General features: G+C 32.8%; 2 protein-coding genes across 5 annotated transcripts; one reads left to right on the top strand and one right to left on the bottom strand.

Annotated features, from left to right (window-relative positions):
- The first annotated feature begins 2,881 nt into the window (after positions 1 to 2,881).
- LOC140981753 (scarecrow-like protein 28) lies at positions 2,882 to 6,184 on the top strand. The gene has a single exon (XM_073448178.1). The coding sequence runs from the start codon at positions 3,790 to 3,792 to the stop codon at positions 5,833 to 5,835; it is 2,046 nt and encodes a 681-aa protein (XP_073304279.1). The 5' UTR covers positions 2,882 to 3,789; the 3' UTR covers positions 5,836 to 6,184.
- Positions 6,185 to 7,375: 1,191 nt separating this feature from the next.
- LOC140980294 (probable transcriptional regulator SLK3) lies at positions 7,376 to 12,549 on the bottom strand. Of its 4 annotated transcripts, none has more exons than XM_073446037.1 (10): positions 12,263 to 12,514; positions 10,622 to 11,646; positions 10,303 to 10,434; positions 10,139 to 10,187; positions 9,737 to 9,954; positions 9,542 to 9,610; positions 8,975 to 9,075; positions 8,664 to 8,757; positions 8,505 to 8,574; positions 7,376 to 8,237 (listed from the first exon to the last, which is right to left on the bottom strand). In XM_073446037.1, exons 2-10 carry the CDS (start codon positions 11,321 to 11,323, stop codon positions 7,582 to 7,584), a joined length of 2,091 nt encoding a protein of 696 aa, XP_073302138.1. In that variant the 5' UTR covers positions 11,324 to 11,646; positions 12,263 to 12,514; the 3' UTR covers positions 7,376 to 7,581. The 4 variants fall into 4 exon arrangements, with proteins under 4 accessions (XP_073302138.1, XP_073302137.1, XP_073302140.1 ...); XM_073446039.1 differs by having other exon boundaries at positions 7,377 to 8,237; positions 10,622 to 11,091; positions 12,461 to 12,549; XM_073446038.1 differs by having other exon boundaries at positions 7,377 to 8,237; positions 10,622 to 11,094; positions 12,461 to 12,539.
- Between the last annotated feature and the right edge of the window lie 4,200 nt (positions 12,550 to 16,749).

Genomic DNA, 16,749 nt, shown 5'->3' with positions numbered 1-16,749 from the left:
ATAAATGAGAAATGATAACCTAACTATTTAGATATTCCTACCTTTATTTTTGAATTCGTGTTGTCAAGTTCAACTTAAAAGATAGGTCTTTCATAAGATGATCGGTCTCACAGATTTTTATTCGTGAGATGGATCAATCATTCCATATTTACAATAAAAAATAATATATTTGACATAAAAAGTAATATTTTTTCGTGGGTGACCGACTCATATAGAATATTCTTTTCACAAAATTGACTCGTGAGACCATCTCACATGAGTTTTTGTGCAACTTAAAATGGTTTAACATGTAAAATATTTGATAAATTACGGTTTTACATATGTATCTGTCACTTTGATTTTTATATTACCGATCGGATTACTGTGACTAAAATATTATTTTTCTTCATGTTTTGCAAATTTGATCGTTGCGAAATAATTTCTGGACGATGGATGGATGCATTGTAAACTTTGGTTTTATATCTTGTTATCCTGTTTCTAGGTAATTTATTATAAAAGTATTTTTTTATCGTACTGCATGAAAAATATTTCTTATAATAATATATGTGCAATTATAATTGTAGTTGTTGTTTTGTGCTTACATTTTAATTATTACATATAGATTTAATTTTTTTATAATTGATAATTTTTTTAAAAAAAATTATGTCCATCCCCTAATTAAATTTTATAGCTCCGTTCCTGAATTTTCGTGCCTCGAACTCCAAAATATATTTCAAGAAATTAAGAGTGTGTTTGGTTGGAAAAATCGATAGAAAAAAAATACTTTTTTAAAAAAATCAAAAATATATTATTTGATTATAAAAGTTGTTTTAAAAAATATACTTAAAAAATGTTTTTTTAGAAGCATAATTTTTGTCTTTTGGATTTCTGCTTCTACTTATATTTAAATATTAAAATACAGATGGATAAATATATTTACCATACTTCTTGTTCGTGTTGATTGGTTTCATCTATCAGTTAAATCTTTGAGCTCAAACCTCTTTTAGGCCAGTGTTATCCAGGATGAAAAATTACAACTTTCTTAAAACTCACGGGTGAGAAATAACCATTTTAACAAACATTTTGTCAACTTACTATCCACTAATTTAGACCCTTTTTTTTTTGCGATTTTACTTTTTTTTCCTCATCAGAGTGTTGATATAACACAAAAAATAACGAGGTTACATTAGAAAATTTTGACGTGACATCACGACTGTTCATATTCGCTAGTTTAATACATCATAATATAGCTTGATTTTGTCTCATGACATGATAAACCTACAAATTATTTATGACCGTTCATGAATTTTCTCTTCTAAATTATGTCCCAAAATATTTTCTTAATGTAGTTCATTCTTATAAGGGAAAAACTTGTGTGAGACGGTTTCATGGATCGTATTTTGTGAGACGGATATCTTATTTGGATCATCCATGAAAAATTATTACTTTTTATGCTAAGAGTATTACTTTTTATTGTGAATATCGGTAGGGTTGACTCGTCTCACAGATAAAGATTCGTGAGACCATCTCACAAGAGACCTACTCTTCTTACAAATGTTTCTAAGTTCATGCCTATTTCTGTCTATTACCCGAAATTCAATTTCAATTTTGAAAAGTTACTTTTTTCTTTTTCTTTTTCCTTTTTTTTTAAAGATAATTTTGAAAGTAGGAACCAACAATTTGGAGTGATAAAATAGTTATATATTTTAATATTGGAATTATTTGGCTCCCATTATAATTTTATGTGCCATATAAATCGTGTGGAACAATTAATGCCCTCTTTTCAAAAATAAAAAATTTCTTTAAATAGAATACAATTTATAAGGTATAAAGATTAGCAAATATTGGATATTTTCAAGTAGGGGATTTTGAGACATACATCTATCTATCTACTTGTAAATATAACAAGAAATGTCAAATATACAAATAAGATGATAACTAGGACAAATTTTTTAATCACAATGTTATCTAATATCATAAACAACATTTTTTTTTAATAAAATGGAGTCTACTTTTTCCTTATAATAAAACATAAGATAAATAAATGTCAAATAAATTAAATATAGAGGACGTGAATGTAAAATTCAATTTAGTAAAAGTCAGAACATCCACTCGAAGCACTGCATCTCAACATATGATCCCATAGTTTTCCAATCATAGAAATCTCGGTTTGGCAGATGAAAAAAATGAAGACAATAATTTTGGATTAGGAAAAAAAAAACCAAGGGAGATGACCAGGGGCGGAGGTACAGCCTCATGTAGCTCGGGAGGTCCAAAATTTTTTAAAAAAATTTATATGTAAATTTTTGTATAATTTTAGATAAATTTGATATTAGCCCGGGTAGATCAATTTAAAATATTAAAGGATGTTAGCGTTTAAAATTCTAGCCCGGATAACGTCAAATTCCTGGCTCCGCCACTGGAGATGACTCAAGCTAACAATTGATGTTTTGTTGAGATTTTAATCCAAACTTCAAGAAACTATTTGAAGTATGAGTATTGTATCCGAATTGTGTATTGACACTTGTTCGTTGTCGAGGCCAACACGATTTTAAAACCCTTTTTAAGACCAATAATCTTACCTTTTTTTATATTACAGTGAATAGATATAAACAGTAGTGAGTAACCTGTAGTGAAAGTAAAGGAGGCAATGTTGGAAGAAGGAACTGAGAAGGAGGTATCAACAATAACTGATTTTAGAGGTAAATTTTAAAAAAAACTAACGGTCGAATTTGCAGGTGAAAATGAAAAATTAGAGTTCAGGCACGTGCATACCACGTGTCTGATTACAAAACTATAATTTTGTCGTACGACTAAACGGTCACATTTCACCGACAAGATCCAACAACGGTCATATACTCCTCCATTCTCCACCCTCCGATTTTAACCCGACGCTCACGATCTCAAATGTAGATCCATATTCTCTTTTTACCGAGCCATCATTTTCCCTCGGTAGAATCAGATTATATACGATGAAACAAGGCTACAACAAGGAGTTGCTTATTTAATAATAAAAACTCAGCTTCTTACTGTTTTTTGGGTTTTTGGGTCGTGGGGTTCTTGATAGGTGACTAAGTGACGGAGATTTAGGACGGATAATGATTATTTTGTTATTTTCTTGCTTGTTTAATGGGGTCTTGATCTGGGTTTACCGGGTGGGATTTGTTTTTGAATTGAGAGAATAGCATGGATATGTTGGAGTTAATGTATGTTTGTTTTGATCAATCACGCCCCATGTTTTTGTGCTACTATCGTGAACATAGGTGCATCTGCAGAGTATTATTCCGTAGTGTGATGACATATCAGATTTCTTCCAAATGATTTCACTTTGAAAGTTACGGAGTCCGATGATCTGTTTTAGGTAGGTGTTCCTTGATTTTGTTAATGTTTGATTAATTCTTTGTTTTGTAATTTATAGTGTATTTAACGATTCTTTGCTGCATATAAGTGGTCGGATACTCGGATTGATTCTTCATATAGGACACAGAAAAGCATATACAACAGAGGGATTGATTATTTTCGGTTGTGATATTTCATTGATTTTGACATCGGATTCCAATTTTGTTTCTTGGTCTTTTCATTCTTGGAACTCACACACTCACAATAGAAAACATTGGTCTATGTCTCTTGATTTCTCCTCATAAAGTTATTTGCTCGCAACCTTTATCAATTCTACTATAAATTTGCATAGTTTGAACAGTGTATAAATATAAGTAAGACGTGCACACAGAGAGCGAGCGAGAGTAGAAGTGGGTGGGAGAGCTTATTTTTGTTGAAGAAAAGGAAAAAAAATAGGTAAACGTCTGAAGCATGTTGGCTGGGTGTTCATCTACATTGTTGTCTCCAAGGCATAGATTGAGAAGTGAAGCATCTGCTCAGTTTCAAGCTTGCCATTTTCCTACAATGAGCACCCAAAGATTGGATTTGCCTTGTACTTATGTGCGAAAAGAAGCCACTCGATCCCAACCCATTAGACCTGTTGGTCTTTCAATCGAGGTACCAATTGAAGCCAAGACTACAGGTCGTTCGCTTAGGCAGTGTATCAAGCTTCCTCCTGCCGCAACCACAGAGGGCAGGAGGGAGAAGAAAGTGGAGTTTTGGGAGAAAGGTAAGGTTCTGAAAAAGAAAAAGAGGTATGCGGAAGAAATATCGTACGATGAGGATATTTTTATCAGTCCAATGAAGAGAAAAAGGGGTAACGGAGAGTCGGATGGTATGCCAGAAGAAGAAGGAAACTTGAGCTTAAGACAATTGGGTGGTGAAAGTTTTTGGTTTCAGCCAGGTTTCAACGTTCCACTGTCCATTCCTCTCAGCGCAGGCCTCGATACACCTCAAGTGACTTTTCCTATATCATGCTCACGAGATGAAGAACAGGTGTGTTTCATGCCTAGTGACATATCAGTGCTTCCATTGCCACCTTTGTCAAATATTCCCTGGTTTGATTCTGTTGTGATTACGGACCTAGGGGACAAGAATATCGAGGCAAGATGTGGTCCTGAGAAGGAAGCCTCAGAATCATCAAGTACCTCATCTGACAGTCATGGTTTAGTTCTCAGGCTGAGTGATAATCCGGTGGAGAGTGAAATTGGCAACGGCTCAAGTCCGCCTAATCCAAGTGAAAGTGCTGAGGTTATCGTTTCGAGGAATAATGGGAAAAATAGTCACCAGGAGCGTGAATGTATCGAACTTGTGAGCTTACTAATAGCTTGTGTTGAACAAATAGGCTCAAAGAATATTGCTGCGATTAACCATTGTCTTGCCAGACTAGGGGAGCTTGCTTCTCCGATAGGCGGCTCCCCTATACACCGCCTCGTGGCATATTTTACCGAGGCTCTAGCTTTGCGTGTTGCAAGGCTGTGGCCACAAACCTTCCACATTGCAACATTCCTTCGAGAGTTTGATCGTGCTGATGATAATAGTGGTGGCACCGCATTGAGGCTTTTGAACCACGTGTGCCCAATTCCAATGTTCATTCATTTCACGTCCAATGAGATTCTGTTGAGAACTTTTGAAGGGAAGGACAGGGTTCACATAATAGATTTCGATATAAAGCAAGGGCTGCAGTGGCCCGGTTTGTTTGACAGTTTGGCTACAAGGGCTAATCCACCTAGCCACATCAGAATCACTGGTATTGGCGAGTCGAAACAAGAACTGATTGAAACAGGTGATAGACTTGCTGAATTTGCTGCAGCACTGGATCTGGATTTTGAATTCCATCCAGTCGTTGATAGGTTGGAAGACGTGCGGTTATGGATGCTTCATGTTAAGGAGAAAGAAAGCGTGGCTATAAATTGTGTATTTCAGTTCCATAAGGTGCTATATGATAGCACTGGAGGAACACTGCGGGACTTCTTGGATTTGATCCGGAGCACAAAAGCTGAAGCGATTATAATGGCAGAGCAAGAAGCAGCACATAATGAACTCAACTTGGATTCTAGGCTATCCAATTCAATGAAATACTATTCTGCCATTTTTGACTCTATTGATTCGAGCCTTCCACTAGACAGTCCAATGAGAATCAAGATAGAGGAAATGTTTGGGTCTGAAATCAAGAATATTGTGGCTTGTGAAGGACGAGACAGATTTGAAAGGCACGAGACGTTTGGTAAGTGGCAACAGTTGATGGAGCATGGGGGTTTCCGGTGCATGGGAATGAGTGAAAGGGAACTACTTCAGAGCCAAATGCTGTTAAAGATGTATTCGAACAAGAGTTATAGAGTCGAGAAGAATGGTCGAGATGGGGTCGCCTCATGTCTGACTTTGAGTTGGTTGGATCAACCTCTTTACTCAGTCTCAGCATGGACAGCCGCAGCAGACTTGGTGGGAAGCTCTACATCATTTCCTCAGCCAAGTTGAAAATGAAAAGTCTTTTTATTATTTCTCATTCACACATACGATTTCTGTTCTACTCTGGTATACTATGATAGGGAGCTGCAGTTTATTCTTTGTAGGTAGAGAAATCTTGTTATTCTTTCATTCTTTTTTCCAGACAAGGTTATTGAGATAGGTAAAGACAGGCTACTATAGACTTCAACTTCAGGTTATTTTTTATTTTTGGGTTGTTTGGTTTTCTTTCTTTGATTCTTAATGTAACCTAGAGTTTTTTTAATCGTCTATGCATATTCTTTGTAGTCAGGATTATCTAATTGAGTCATATACTTTGAAAGATATGCATACTTTGTAATGAAGTGATTTTTGTTCTCCTAATAAATTTGTGTTTCATTATTTTAATATAACGGGATATTCATTTAAATCAAATGCATTTGGATAGAATAGAAATAGAATTTGCACCCCAAACGGAGTTCTCTACTGGAAACAGCTAGGGGGTTTGCACACCGTGTGCGCAAGTACTTCCAGTTATAGCTGTATTCTTCTTCAGTCCATGCAAGCGATGTTCCTTTGAGTCCCATCTAGGAACTGAGATAGATAGATTAAGGAATGAATATGTCTACCAGAAAAGATTCTATCTTTTGTTTTGAAAATTTCTGCGGCGGCCACGGGGGATGCGGCATTGAATAGGTGTCGAGATGAAAAGTCTTTTTATTATTTCTCATTCACACATACGATTTCTGTTCTATTCTGGTATACTTATGATAGGGAGCTTCAGTCCATTCTTGTCATCTTTGACACTAAGCGACAATGAGGTATAGTTCCTATGCGAGCAAGTGTTTCCAAGAATAAGATATGGAGTATGCCTAGTGGAAGTATTTGAAACGAATGTCTTTATATGCTTGAAAATTGTGAAGAGAATAGGAAAAATATGAGCTAAATTCAGTTTCAGCATTTTCAAAACTAATTTATCATTGTAATTTATTCAAATACAATATAATATATGTTTCAATTTTAAAATAATCATATATTTGTTTCAATATAAAAAAAAAGTAATCAACGTATTTTGATGCAACATTTACAGTAAAAAGTTTCTTCGTAAAAACTTAACCAAACATACGCAACATGAACTTAGAATGGGCAATATTTCTTTTCAAAAACATTTGGAGGGCTTTAACTTTTTAAAAATTTCCTTTCAGACTTTCAGTCACCCAATTAATTATATATCATTCTGAAAAGCAAATTGATTGTTTAGGCTCATGTTTGGTTTGTTGAAAATTGTTGAAATCTAGCTATATAAAGAAATTCAATTCAATCCGTAACACGCAGTCAAATATAGAATTCAGTTTAATTTACATCAAAACGACGCTACCTCTCAATATATTAGTTATAACTTATAACACCAATGGGTGGCGTAGAGTTTTGTGCATTGCTTCATATCTTGAACAAAAATAAGCGTCCAAGTTATTGTATATCTATTTTGCATATGGATATTTATCTTGATTATTTTACCAAATTACAAGGAGAAAAAAAAAAGTAATTAAATGAATAACGAGATACTTCCATCCTAAGGAGATGTGCACCACGATAAATTTAGTTAAAAAGTTCACACTTTGTGAAACCTGATGGATCCCATATTCTTGAACTACTCGAGAAAGAGCTATTACTTACATTTTTCACCTGTTTTCCCTGCCAGAAATATGCTCCTAACTGTCGTAAAACATCTATGAAAATAACCACTAAATCTACAAAAATTCCGAAAGCTCAAAGAAGTCAAACCGGGGAGTGTGGTTCTGTTTTGACATTGGTGCCACCGCTAAAAGTCTGCAGACTGCCATGAGGAATAGTCTTTCTCGATGCATTAGCCAAATTAGTCTGATCCGATGCCACATTAGATCTTTCAGTAGAATGAAGCCTGTTGTTTTTTGCGCTTTTATCTGAAGGCCGTGAAGGGGCAGTTTCGTTATTTATCTTTTCATTTGCATATTGCAAGCTCCTTCCCTTGTTGGCAGCTACCATTTCCTGAAGCATTTTGTCGATCAAATGTTGATGATAGTTTTTACCAAGTTCAGAAGGTGATCTTGGCAAGTTACATGGAGGTTGATCAGCATGAAGCCTAGGGATGAGGGGTAGAGAATCATAACATGTGGACCTAATGGAAGGATCAGCAAAGTAGGAATCCACCCCTTTCCTTCTCATGGAGGCGATAGAAGCATTTCTCCTGAATAACCGATGGTTAACATCAGCCAAATCCAAAGTCGACTTTTCCGGGCCGGATACTAATTCATTGTCTGTCACTCTACGACCATATTCATTCGCATGATGTTCATGACCAATTGGTTGATTCTGAGGACCTGCAAACAGTTTCATTCCTTGTTTCTCCGACTGATCCATTGTTTTGCAGCTTTGAACGTAAGTGTTCAAACTCTCTACAAAAGGAAGTTATATGATTCAAGATTAAGAAGGTTTCAACTTTCAGAGGCCGATGGGTGAAAAACAAGCTGACTGCATTATCAAGTAAATATACTTGCAAAAAAGACACAATTTGTATGTCAATGTATAGCTACCTTGATGCAATCGTCAAGAATAAAAGCAAAGAAACTAGCACTCCAAGCCTAACATTTCAAATAGTTGTGGAACTTTAAAAGAAGATGAATACCAATGTCATTTTTCCATAAGAGTTTTTTATTACATACCAATTGGTCCCATTTTTCTTTCGGTGCTGAATGCCATGAGGTCTTTCATGGAATTGAGAACTTCAGCAATCTGCAGTGTATAAATTGGAACTTTCAGCCATAGAACATGGAAATTTCATAAAATAGCGTCAAAGTGTCCAATTCCCTGGAAGATTTTACCTGTAAGAGCCTGGTATATGTTTTGGGGTATCCCAAGGAATTCACCACTGATAAATCCATACTTCTGGCAAGTTGATGCCCCGCCACAACAAACCTATACCAGATAGAGATAGCTAGAAGGCATTAATTCCGGCTTTAGTGCTCTCAATATCATTTGTAGGAAGTCAATTTTCAGCTTCATAAAAAAAATATTATCCACTTATTCATACAGTGCAGATGAAAGTTGGATAAAAGCCTAGCCTCGACGGGTATCAAAATGCTGCTCTCAAACAACTTGGGAAAAAGGAAAAAGGGTGGGTCTAGTCACTTACCTATCACAATTTGCACGGAAATCCTCGGAAGAGACACTCATAGATACCCCATTCTGAATGCCATTTTGATATTTCTCCGCTGAACAAGCCAATTGATCAACCTGTGAGGAAAATTATTTTATTTACTTAATTGAAGAACGGACCAAGACCATCCATTCATTCCTATTGGAACATCAGCTGGCTTCACTCACACTAATAATATTGAAATTCTTGGATTTTTCTGAAAACTTGACAGAGATAATGTGCACCCTTTGGACATTCTCATATTTATGACATCACTCAAGAATATAAATACTCCAATCTAATAAATAAAAGATCATTTGACTGCAAAACGGAGTAACTAAACAATTTTATTGGTGTTAGATGCTTAATAGATTGTGACCGGGTAGAGTACTGCAGAGCCAATCCTCAGATTAGAGAAGAATGAGTGTTTATTTCATGAATAGTGAGAATTTACCAAGTGAAAGGCACTAGATTAACTCATATATCAAATGCATTTACCATCTCAAAAAATAAAATATATATATCAAAATTGCAATTACAAGCTCAAAAAATAAAATTTAATACCTGAGGAGCAACCAAACTACGGAGCAGGTATTCCTCGTGATTTTGTACACAAAATTCCCAGGACAGTATCTAGCAAAATTTGAAAATCAAACTGTAGTAATGAATAAAACTAAAATGGGGAGTTTTTATCCAGTTAAATAAACAACATTAATGATACGAAAAAATAAAGAAGCTTTAAAGAATGAAAAATAGTACCTTCAAGTCCCATCTGAAAATAATTTGCATCTTACCCTCACGAACAACACGAAAATTTTCATAAATGCTCTCTTGAGTGGCTTTCCTATACTCCAGCACCAGTAATCCAGAGGGAACTTTTAAATATGCCCGAGGTAAATCCAGGAACAGAATCTCATCCAGTACACCACTATCAAATTTTGTTTTAAATAGTCTAGGCAATGCCTCAAAAACCGCCTCTGTAAAATCACGAAAGAAATGTGCAGATAAAATTTTAAACGCGAAGTACAATAAGACCAAATAACCAAACAAGGGGACAAAACTCATCATTGGATCCATAATTCACAATGCAAAACATGTATAAAAAAAGGAAATATTTGAGAAAGTAAACTCAGGAAGACAGAAAACAGAAGTAGGGATTACCCAGTCCATTTCCTGATCTCGAACTGCATATGTCACAACACCATGGCTCCTGAAAAAATAATAAATAACTGAAATGAACTCATGAAAAAATAAGATGATCTAAATAGCCAAAAAAAAGGAGATGATCTGATTTTGGTCCAGTAGGTTTTGGGTAGAAAACTCACCATAGGTTTTGGGTAGAAAACTCCCGCAGCATGTCTCTTATCATCACTATATGTTGAGAAACACCATCTTTTACATGAGTCGGGGGCATAATACTCTGATACAAATTTCTTCCAATAAACTATATTGTTGTCCTGCGAGGGGAGAGAAAAGGATATGGGAGACGAAAGAAAATGTGTTGGATCTTTCTGTCCTGGAGCTATAAAATCATGGATTTTGTGAAAGATTGAAATAGAAAGAGAAGTCCGTGAAATTAATATAAAGCAAAAATGTCATATGTAAGACAAACATGCATTTCAAGCCAAGAAAAGAATAACTAACACGTGGTCGATTCCGTAGATGATACAGATACTGCATTAGTCGTCGAGAACAAAGACTGCTGTCAATTAAAGTTCCAAAAGAAACTTTATTGCCCAGGTCTCGCTGCATATTTCTCATCTGCTGTTCCGGAACCTGCATTTGAACCCCCCTACGATGTGGAACTGAAGGCAAAATTAGTCGATGCTGCTGATTTTGTTCCCTTTGCTGATCAATCATTTCTTTAAGTTGTGGGTTGCAAAACAATAATTCCTGAACTGTTTGCTGATGTGGAATGTTCTCTCGGTTGACATCAATTCTTGGTTTTTTCAGCATTTGTACAGGAGTGCCTGTTTCCTTCTTTATTCTAACTGGAAGCGATTCTAGACAAGCATGTAACTCTGGCCTAGACAAATTTGTAGAAGCTGTTGAATTTTCCATTTGCTGCCTCTTTCTCCCTGGTCCACCTTGATCTAAGGGAGAAAATGTTTTATCTGCTGATGAAACATTCATGGGTTTGTTGCTTGAGAAAGGTATGTATGAAGAGGGTAAAGTAGTACAAGGCTCCAAATCATTGATTCCATTACTAGGCATATAAGCACAAATAGGCAAGTTGTTGATAGAAACAACAGCTTCATGGCCTACAGAAGATCTAAGGTTTGAAGATTTCCCCACATCAGTAGCATTCATAAAACCGGATGCCGAGTTTTTATTCGGTTGTGCCATCTTAAGAATAGTTACAAGAAGCTTGACAACTTGGAAGAAAATTCACAAAATAAAATTCCTAAGAAATGGATTGGACACAAAATAAATCGTGAGTATAGTGAACAAACCAGTTTTGCTCAACAAATGTTAAGAAACATATATATTCCCCTAAGATGGATACGTATATCCCACAAGTTCAACATACTCTATAGAAAACTAACATGGGAAATGCAAGCATTTAACCGAAAATAATGATCAGAATGGATGAAGAGTGTCAAATACCTAATTATATCAATAAACGCCCCCAGCTTTGAGAAAATAAGTGGTTTGTTTTGCATTATTGTCTGAATGATATATATCCAATAAAGTTCAACGGTGAGATAAACGTGACAATGAGTGTGGATATTGGCAATTGTGAATATAAAATCTGCGGTCGAAGCCTTGAAGACTGGTTCACACACAGAATCCTGAAATTCCACCTTCCCCGACAAATAAAAATATACCTCTCATTATTCTAAAACAGAAAACAAAACCCGCGGTACATTTACTGCATTTAAATGTTTTCCAACGGAGATAGCAGCATCGGAGTTACCCCAAACCAAGCTATCAAAGAAGACATAAAACAGCCATGTTTGTCTTTAAATTTAACAATAAGGATCACGATAATAAAGTTAATCCAAGAATACAAATAAAAAAGAGTCAAATTTGTGAACCATCGGTTTATGATCTATTTTTCTTCAGCAAACTAACAAATCACACATGCAAGCCTAGAGTCATACACACTCAACCTCGCCCAAGCAAGTAAGAAGAAGAAACATTAGAAAGAGCGAAAAAACACCAGAAGAGAGTCAAAACAAGCGCTCATACCCAAAACTCATAAAAAAAACCTCAAAAATCAACCTTATACCGCAGTTTTATACGTGAGGCAAAACGAGAAAACAGCATTAACATAAAACTCACAATTTTATTCTGAAAGATCAACTATTACTCTTATTCCCAATTTTTTCGTCTCTTTTCTCCGCGCTTTCACTCACGCACGGTGTAAAACAAAGCATCATTCAACCAAAAACAAAATTACATGAGAACCCCAAAAACCAATACTTTAACAAAAACATCAAGGAACAAACAAACAGAACGGGGTTGAATTTTCTCATATACCTTGGGAATCAAAGCCTCGAAAAGCCATTCCTCTATTCGTACACTGCGCGTTTGTGTGTGAGAATATGGAACATTCTTGGTTATGTATAACCAGCTCGCGGGAAGTAATAATGTGGAGCGATAACGGGTTGATGCCGGTACATAGGCCCACGTTTTACAGGCCATTGCCGGTCGAGTATGACAACGACACGTTTCATGCGAATAGGTGCGACAAAATTTATGACAGGTCGGAAAAATATTGTAACCTTATTTTTTTATTCAATTAATAAAGGTTTGCAATCTTATGATTAAATATTACACGATGCGTATCTTATTAATTTCTTAATTTGATAATTTTTATATAAATAAAAGTATTTATTATTTTATTAAGCTATGATGTATTAGTGATTATATAAGATTTACTGAAATAGTTTGAATTTTTAGATAAATTAAAAATAAGTTGAGAGAAAAAATCAGAAAAAGATAGAAAAATGTACAAAAATTATTAATAAACACACACCAACAAAGTTAACTAACAAATATTATGAAGTGCAAAACTGTAAAAAAAAAAAAAAAAAAAAAACTATAGTGTCACATTGATATATAAAATCTTCAGTTTAATAATAAAGTAAATATTTAGTGAGTAGTATTTTGTTGTTAAATTCAAATGATATTTGTTGTTCTTATACTTGTTAAAAAGGGGTTGGCCATGTGTGTTTGGTAGGCCTTGGAAAGGATTATCAAGGAGAGGGAACAAAAAACATAACGAGAATATCCATTCTCAATTGATTGCTAACGGTTTTTTAAATCAGCTTTCATGTATATATAAGAAAGTCACACTTGTATATATAAGGGATAGTGAGGGTCCATAGAGGATAATTCATTCTGTAAAACGCTTCCTGACTTTCATGGTGGAATTCTTATTGTTTCTGGCTGCCGTGGATGTAGGTTGAAAAACCGAACCACGTAAATTCTTGACTCGATTATTTCGTGAATGATTCTTGTTGCTTGCTTGATGTGAATGATTTCATCAAGTGTTTAAAACAAAGTGCCGAATAGATTGAGATAAAAGCTTCTATGCAATTTTTTATTTACAATTTTGTTTAATTATTATTCTCTTTCATGTAAATTAACAACAATTTCTACTGGATGTTTTTACTTTTCTAGTCACCTTTAATTTATTAGACACTTATACTTGATAACATATAAACTACACATTATTATTAGGGGTGAGCAAAATTTCGGTTAAACCGAATTAACCGATCGAACCGAGTCAATTCGGAAATTCGGTTCGATTATTTCGGAAATTCAGTTTTCAAATTTAAAAAATTCGGTTATATCAGTTAATTCGGTTCGGTTACGGTTTTCAAATTTTCGAAATCGGCTAATCGATATAATAAATATTATTTTTTAATAAATTTTTATTATTTATCGATTTTAATATATTTTTTAATTTTTAATTTTAAAATCAGTCCTAATTCTAAAGAAAAATTTGTGATGTATGTGATTTTATGTTTTTATGCATTTGTGTAGACTGTAGTGTTCAAGAAATTACATATATAATTAAAGTTAAATCACAAATATTTTTAAAAAAAACTAATCGGTTAATTCAGTTCGATTTTCATCGGTTTTGAAAATTAATTCTGTCGGTTCGGTTATTGCTAAATATTTCGGTTCGATCCGGTTATGACTAATTCGGTTCGGTCGATAACAGAACCGACTGAATGTTCACCCCTAATTATTATAACAATCTATCATCACATAAAAGTACTGATGGATTGATTTAAAAAAATATTGATTAAAAGTTGTCATTTATTTACAATTTATAATAATAATATTTTTGACAATAAATCATCTTTTTACTGACTTTTATGACACTTATTTTAATATTTCATATTAACTCATAAGTATAATTAGCACAATCAAATTACTAATGTCATATTGGTATTACCTCCAGAAAAATAATATATTTAATTTTTTTAATGGTTTAAATATCTTAACAGGAACATTTGTGTACCCTTATCTTGAGAAAAATTCATTGCATTTATAAAGTTTGAACGGCAAATATAACTTTATAGTATACATTTAATTTGGAAACTGAATTCATTGTATGACAAACAGTTCTTCCATTTCTATTTTTTTGTAACCCAAAAGAATTAATATTTTTTCTCTTTTATCTTCTCCAACTCACTGTAAAAAGTTATAAAAAATATTTATATCTAGAAATATATTTTTATTTATTGTTTTTCTTGTCTATATATTTTGTTATATGTGAACATATATTCTACTTCATTGTCTTAATTGACATATATCTTTACTATATAATTTGTGTACATTGAAGATGAATAAGTTCATTTTGTAGTTTTTTTATTACCTGGACTTATGTTGATATATTAATATGTGATATACATAGATATAAGAATTTTCAAATTCAATTTTTTCACAATGATTTTTCATAACAAAGGCCAATTCAAAATAATAAAAATTAGGATTCATAATTATTTTAAATATGATATAAAAATAATATTTGGAAACTTTTTTTGACATTTTAGTTGCAAAATACAGTGATAAATGCATGTAGATGCACTATTTCATTGTGGTAATTATAAATTTATTTAAATATCTTATTTCTCACTCAAGGATCAAAATTTCTTTATTTCTTATTTTGATTATCGACAAATCCAATATTTCATTTAAATATTTTTGTTAATAATATTTACATGAGTTTTATTGTATATTTATCCAATTTGAAAGGGATAAATTATAATTCAATATATAATAATATTTGAAAACTGTAGAATGCTTCTAAATTTAAAAATCGAGTAACATATAAGGGATCAATTCAAAACTAAAAGTTGATGCAACCTATTTCTTCTAGCTTTACAATCGAATAATATAGGTTCGAACGTTTGTCGCTTTACCAAAAGCTATAACTGATGGTAACTATGCAAGTCAAATCTTTAAATCATATAACAGCTCAAGCGCATACCCATCGTGGACAATTATTGTACCAAATAATCTATCTTCTAATAATTGCACCAATTGCAATCAATGAAAATCAAAGTCGCGATCTTGGCTCTGATACCAATTGTAGGCTCAAACGTTTACTGTTTTATCAAAACCTGTAGATTATGGTAACGGTGCAAATCAAATATTTTAAATAGTACAACAGCTCAAGCACAACATTTCAATTAATCTACCCAACATGATCAATTATTGTACCCAACAAATAAATTTATGCAAATAACCTTTTACTATATCATATGAATTAATACATTCATATTCATCATTAAAATTTACTATTTAATTTTAATAGATTTAGCATGTTTATCCACTAAAAATATTGAAAGAATTGTTTATACAATTTAATAAAAAAATCAAATTACATCATTTTCTGATTCCAAATAACGATCACATTATTATTATGTTACAATGATAAATAAATTATTATTTTTAGTTTATCATCATAGTCTTTACCTCAATAAACACATTTTCGAATGTAGGATGTTAAATTTAATATTGACATTAGATAATTATAGTATTAATTCTAACATTCTTTTGTCATTCTTCTCAATACATTATTTTTTTTATCCTCAAATATATTAATCTAGTTTTTATTGTATACAAAGTATAATAATTATTTGGTTAATTGATTACATTTAAGATTAGATGTTTAGAAAAAATTCTAATATATTTTTAAAAACCAATAAATGGTGAAATTAAATTTGAAATCAAGAGAAAAATTAAGAAAATATAGAACACTACATTGCATAAAATTTCGCTTTGTACAGTGACAAAACATAAGGTGAGACCAAGTGAGATACTTATATATATATATAAGTCTCATTCAACTTAGCCCATTATAATATTTTTATTAACTCATTTTGTCCTTCGTTTTTACTTCACTAACTTTATAGTGTGACTCATTCAAGCATTAACTTTTATTTTTTTAGTGTCTAGTGGCCTCCACTCTCACCGACTTCAATCTTTAGAAGTCGGTATTAGTATTTTATAGGTAATAGACAATTATTTAGTTTTTATTTTCTGTCTTTTGATTAATTGTATAATTTTTTTATGTCCTACCTAATTCATTTTTAGAATTTTTATTGAATTTTTATAATCATGATTAGAAGTGTTGCACGCATACAATATAAAATTAATAAATTTTAAAATGTTAATATTGGAGTGTCGAATAAATGTATTAAATCATTATTTAAGAAATTTTAGAAATACAATAAATATCATAATTCAGATTTAAAGATTAACATACAAATAAAAAATTGCGATGAATATCTTATAAAATAAATGGT

This window comes from Primulina huaijiensis, chromosome 7, assembly GCF_012295235.1.
Source record: "Primulina huaijiensis isolate GDHJ02 chromosome 7, ASM1229523v2, whole genome shotgun sequence".
NCBI classification, from domain to species: Eukaryota; Viridiplantae; Streptophyta; class Magnoliopsida; order Lamiales; family Gesneriaceae; genus Primulina; species Primulina huaijiensis.
Note: the sequence above shows the minus strand (reverse complement) of the source record. Positions and strands in the feature narration are given on the sequence as shown.

What these genes read in the sequence shown, in the direction of transcription:
- LOC140981753 (XM_073448178.1), top strand. Translation starts at nt 3,790, where the DNA reads ATGTTGGCTGGGTGTTCATCTACATTGTTGTCTCCAAGGCATAGATTG.
- LOC140980294 (XM_073446036.1), bottom strand. Translation starts at nt 11,323, where the DNA reads ATGGCACAACCGAATAAAAACTCGGCATCCGGTTTTATGAATGCTACT. An exon ending in ATCTACGGAATCGACCACGT is followed by an intron (nt 10,435 to 10,621) that starts GTTAGTTATTCT and finishes CTCCCCTCGCAG; the next exon opens with GACAACAATATAGTTTATTG. An exon ending in GTAGTTTGGTTGCTCCTCAG is followed by an intron (nt 9,076 to 9,541) that starts GTATTAAATTTT and finishes TTTTCCTCACAG; the next exon opens with GTTGATCAATTGGCTTGTTC.